This window comes from Eriocheir sinensis, unplaced genomic scaffold (assembly GCF_024679095.1).
Source record: "Eriocheir sinensis breed Jianghai 21 unplaced genomic scaffold, ASM2467909v1 Scaffold799, whole genome shotgun sequence".
In the NCBI taxonomy this organism is placed as follows: Eukaryota; Metazoa; Arthropoda; class Malacostraca; order Decapoda; family Varunidae; genus Eriocheir; species Eriocheir sinensis.
In genome coordinates, this window is record NW_026112163.1 from 1 (window position 1) to 5,904 (window position 5,904).

Below are 5,904 nucleotides of genomic sequence, written 5' to 3' on the forward strand. Positions count from 1 at the left end.
TTCTTACTTACCATATGCAAGAGAATTACTTAAGTGTTTTGTACAACAGTGTCGAGATCTATATGGTCAAAGTTTTATTGTATATAATGTTCATAATCTTCTTCACTTGGTAGATGATGTGAGAATTACCAGTGTTCCCTTAATGACATTTGTGCTTTCCCATACGAGAATGAACTTCACAAAATAAAGCAGTTAGTGAGGTCATCAAACAATCCAGTTTCTCAAGTTTTCAAAAGACTTGCAGAAAAGAAAATGTTTAATGAATCAAAAGTGACAGAAGCTAATCACAGAATATATATATCTACAAAATACAAAATAATTGTTTCATGTTAAAAATGAAGATTTTGTGTTCCTTAGGAAACTAAAAATTATGTCTACTATGAATGTGATGTTCTTCGTCAAAGCCAAACTGAATTTTTTTACTGAACCATGCAATTCTAAACTCATTAACATTGTGTTTATGAAAATAAGAGTAATTTAAAAAGAAAGTAATTCACTTAGAGCAGCTGCATGAAAGGTGATAACATTGCCATACAACGATGGTGTTGTTTTAGTACCAGTTGTACATGACATTTTCAGTTAGGTGGGCAGTTGTACATGGTGTATTCTCATGACTGATATGTGTTTACTAAAGAGAAGTTAAGCAAAACGTTTCAGATCTGCAGGATTTTAGTCTTCATACACAAGTTGTATTTGTTATGTATCTCTCTTATGGCCATTGTTCTTTATCTCAAAACTGTTCATCTGCATCTTCACTCTCCTATTCGTATCCCTTATGCCTTGTGTGCCAGTACAGCCCAGTGCTGCTCTTCGGCTTATGAAGAGGATTTTGTCAGGTTGAGACATGGGTAATTGTTTCTATACTACATTTAAAATATAGAAACTAGGTTGTTATTCTTGTCATATACCTATCTGAAGAGGTAAAACTGCCAACATGCCTAGCTTTTAAATATTGTATTATTCGTACTTGAATATCTTACTGCTGATGTTATTAATGAAACAAAATATGCAAAGCATGAACATAGCCCATTGATTAATTATATTTTATATTTAGAATGTGGAAACGAGCAGTTTGGTTGGAGGGTAAGAAAGAAGAAGAGGGTGTGATGCCATCCAGCTGGGTATTAGAAGAGAACCAAACCTTGTTTTGGCCACAAGGAGTTAATGCTGAGAATGCCCTTCAAAATCAGCAAGAACCAGACCCTGCATCATGGAGAAAGTTTATGTTGAAAAAAGTGAAGATCACTTCTGGTTGGTGTTTTACTATTATCTTGCTGTTATTGGATGACGTTCACTTTCATGATTATTCACCTCAGAAATGCTCATTTTTGTTGCCTTTTAGCTGTACCTGATTGAGATAAATGTCACAAAATTTAGGGCTAGTAATGAAATGTTTGGCGCCTGAGATGGGCAGTGGTCGAGGTATGCAAAATATATATATATATATATATATATATATATATATATATATATATATATATATATATATATATATATATATATATATATATATATATATATATATATATATATATATATATGGGTTATGAACAAGATGTACTCAGTACCGTAACTTGATTTTGCGCTACGTTTCGCCACTCAGACTTGATGGCATCTTCAGGCTAATAGAAGAGGTATTGGTGTGGAATCTTATATTATAATATTTTAAGTATTTTGGTGTAATTGTAAATTTAATATGTATTTTATTCTATTAGACTGAAGATGCCAGCAGTCTGAGTGGCGAAACTTAGTGCAAAATAAAGTTATGGTACTGAGTACGTCTTGTTCATAACCCAAGTATTTCAAGAAACTTCATCAACGCTATATATATATATATATATATATATATATATATATATATATATATATATATATATATATATATATATATATATATATATATATATATATATATATATATATATATATATATATATATATATATATATATATATATATATATATATATTTATTTATTTATTTATTTCTATTTTTTTTATTTTTTTTATTTTTTTCCCCTCAGATAGTTTTCAAGAATGCGATACCTACCATCTGACATCTACGGTGGAGAGTTCTGAGAGCAACAGTGATCCTGATGAAGGTCTACTCATGAGAAAAAGGAGAAAACGTTGTAAGAAAAATCTGCCTGATGACTTTGTCAGCAGTGAAAACTTACATGGTAGGCATGCCTGGTCATATTTGAAAACAATTTATGAAAGAAGAAAATCATAACAGTGAATACAACAGCAATACTATTGTTCATTAATAATTAGATTGACAAACTGAGAGAACTGAGAGGTGGGGGATAGCTGGGAAAACACAAAGTGGTTTGGTTAGCAAATTTCTTCAATCTCATTTTTGTCTACAAAGTGTCTGACTGTAAACATTTACAGGTGAAGGGTTTCCCCGGACTATTCACTGTCTCCTTTTATTTGTCTTTGACAGCCCCCAACACCAAGCCCTTTCACAGTTTTTTTTTTTTTTCGTGTCTTTGTAATATGTAATGATTTTTCCACAGAAGCTGTCCACATGAAGCCAGCCACACAGAAGCCACAGGTCACAACCTCTCAAGATAAGGTCCCTTCTGCTCCTTCACAGGTTGTACTTCAACACCTCCTCCTAAGGTGTCTTTGGATATGCGGTCCACCAGAACCCATGGGATGATGGAGTGCAGTGCAACAAAATATTCGGTATCCAGCAAGACATCCAAGTCATCTGACAACAGTGATGGCAGTGGCCAGCATGACAGGAGACCTCATGACACGCCTTACCAAAAAGAAACCATGATCGAGGTGACAATCTTGACCACCATGACAGGAGACACCATGACACACCTCACCGAAGAAGAAGCCATGACCAAGGTGACAGTCCCGACCACCATGACAGGAGACACCATGACACACCTCACCGAAGAGGAAGCCATGACCAAGGTGACAGGAGACACCATGACACACCTCACCGAAGAGGAAGCCATGACCAAGGTGACAGGAGACACCATGACACACCTCACCGAAGAAGAAGCCATGACCAAGGTGACAGGAGACACCATGACACACCTCACCGAAGAGGAAGCCATGACCAAGGTGACAGGAGACACCATGACACACCTCACCGAAGAAGAAGCCATGACCAAGGTGACAGGAGACATCATGACACACCTTACCGAAGAAGAAGCCATGACCAAGGTGACAGTCCCAACCACCTATCTTACTATAGTGACAGTCCCGACCAGCATGACAAGAGGCACCATGACACATCTTACCGAAGAAGAAGCCATGACCAAGGTGACAGTCCCGACCACCTATCTTACTATAGTGACAGTCCCGACCAGCATGACAAGAGGCACCATGACACACTTTACCGAAGAAGAAGCCATGACCAAGGTGACAGGAGACAGCTTGACACACCTGAACGAAGTGATAGCCCTGGCCAGCAGGAGAGGAGATATGAAAAACACTATCAAAATAGAAGTCATGACCACTATGACTGGGACAATTGACGTGATAGACACAACCAGAGAGACAACAAGAGCAGGTGTGACCCTTGTAATGACAATCAAAAGAATCACAAAGGTAGCCAGGAAGATGCTGAATCCAGCTTCCCTCTAACTAGTAAGTTCTAATCCTTATCACTATGAGGAATTGTATGTAGTGATTAGTACCCAAAATGACAAAGTTGAACATAACAATATTAAGTACGTAGACCTAGTTGATATACCCTGGAACATTATCGCACTGTTATATTCATTACGTATTAGGCTCCGTCCACACTAGCGGGTAAATCCCTCCGGGCACACAGAAGCTTACGTCCACGTGGCAATGCCTGCCTAGGCCCCTTGAGCCCCAGTCAAGAGACGAGCACCCGTGCAGTCAGGCAGAGGATCTCTTTAATCTGATGAAGACTGCGGTACGACAACATGAGACCACTGATTCTAGCCGGATGGAGGGGTAGACATGACCATCTGGTGTAGCCGTATGTACTTCCCTGGCAAACTGACAGCCATGGATCCAAAGCTCCCATTGTACCTTGTATGTCTGGCAGTGGTGTACTGCCAGGTGCAACGGGCTATGCCCGATGAAATTCCTCATCTTCTGTCACAGGCAGTTTACTCGTCTTTTGCAAATGTGGAGAAAATGTCAGCGGGCAGCGGGCAAACAACTCGCTTCTGCCCGCTAGAGTGGATGGAGCCTTATATTGCATGGCATAGTAGGTAGTTTCCCACAACCATTTTCAGTTTCTCAATTTTCTAAATATTTAACCCAACTGTCCTTTATATATATATGGTTTTTTTTTTTTTTCACATCTTGGCCACTACGCTTGTTAATGACACTGGCCTATAGTTTAACAGATCCTCTTTACTGCCACCTTTAAAATTGGTTTGATGGTTGCCCTCTTCCAATCCACTGGTATTTTCCCGGCCCTGTGCCAGTGAGACATATCAAGTTACTCAATTTACCCGCTAATTGTTGTATGCACTCTTTTAGCACCCAATTTGATACCCCATTTGGCCCTCCTCACTTTCTTGCATCCAGTTCCTCCAATAGTTTTATAATTTTTTCTGTTAATGTTTGTACCCTTTCCAGTGCCCTTCCAGCCACTGACACTGTATCTATCTCAGCAAACTCCCTCTCCCTTGTGAACACACTTTGGAAACATTTATTTAATACTTCTACTACCTCATTAATATTACCAAACATTTCACCATTCACTTTAACTTTCAGAATCTCATCTTTATTTTTCAGTTTCTTATTTAAAAACTCATAATCACTTATCTACAATATTTTTCTCAAACTTCTTTTTTTCCTGCCTTCTTATTTTGACATATTAATCTCTCTTCCTTTTGTACTCATTCCATAAATCTCCACTACTGTTCCTTGTCCATTTATGCTATGCCCACTCCTTAACTTGCATGGCTTCTGCACACTTTGTTATACCACTCTTCTCTTGATGTGTGTGTGTGTGTATTTTATTTTTCTTGTAATTGGGAAGTTATTTAGCATCCTCAGTTATGTATTATTTTTTCTTATAGGATTTCAGAAGCGAGTGTTACAACTTCTGCTGGACATCAGGAAAACTGTTTCGGATACGAGCACATGTGGTGGTAAACCAGCTGACACAGCTTGTACTCTTACAATCAAACGGAATAATTCCCTGGAAGAAGTGCAGAATCTAGAGGATGAATTGGTTAATCCCAGTTATTTCATGGAAGTGTGCAACCAGTGCGTCCGCATAGGTGGCTATAATAAGAGAGATATGGTCTCTTATTTGATGTGCAGGTTTATGACCAAAAACCTCATGTGTCAGTATAACATGCTTGGGCAGAGAGGCAAGTTGTCTTTTAGAAAAACAAAGTTATACAATGTGATTCAGGAGAGCGTGCTTAAAAAGTTCTCAGATTCAAATGTGACAGAAATACAAATGATAGTTGCAGCAAAATTGCGTAATGCTCCAAAATTGAAAAATGAAAATTAGCTGATGTAAAATGGTACTTACAATCAGTTAAGATCTGCAAGAATGTTAAAACAAACCAATCTTTGTCTCATGCATGACCTTGGTGAAGTAAAGTATTTTCATACCAAGACGAACTGCAATAGCGCAGTGAAAAATCTAGTCATACTCACTGCCACCAGGAGTCTAACCAGGTCTCTTGGTGAGAGCCAGACAGCAAGACCACTACACCACTGTGGTGTAGGGGTCTTGCTGCCTGGCTCTCACTCAAGAGACCCGTTCACTTCTGGTGGCAGTGACTAGATAAGTATTTTCATTTTGTATGTTACTAAAAAAATGCTGGTAAATTTATCTCATGACTGATTGTACACAGATGACCTCATATATTGTAACTATGTGTACATTTCCCTTCCTCCCCCCTCTCTCTCTCTCTTAAAGAAGCTCTTTTTCTATCAG

The 5,904-nt window shown here is 38.3% G+C and overlaps 1 protein-coding gene and 1 long non-coding RNA gene across 2 annotated transcripts; both read left to right on the forward strand.

Moving 5' to 3' along the window:
* The first annotated feature begins 1,108 nt into the window (after positions 1–1,108).
* On the forward strand, positions 1,109–2,541 carry LOC126994443 (uncharacterized). Its single transcript, XR_007749124.1, has 3 exons — positions 1,109–1,251; positions 2,024–2,179; positions 2,519–2,541. It is a non-coding gene; the product is annotated as an uncharacterized LOC126994443 (long non-coding RNA).
* A 237-nt stretch (positions 2,542–2,778) lies between these two features.
* LOC126994442 (uncharacterized) lies at positions 2,779–5,631 on the forward strand. The gene is made up of 2 exons (XM_050853762.1): positions 2,779–3,611; positions 5,030–5,631. The coding sequence occupies exon 1, from the start codon at positions 2,784–2,786 to the stop codon at positions 3,606–3,608; it is 825 nt and encodes a 274-aa protein (XP_050709719.1). The 5' UTR covers positions 2,779–2,783; the 3' UTR covers positions 3,609–3,611; positions 5,030–5,631.
* The last annotated feature ends 273 nt before the right edge of the window (positions 5,632–5,904 follow it).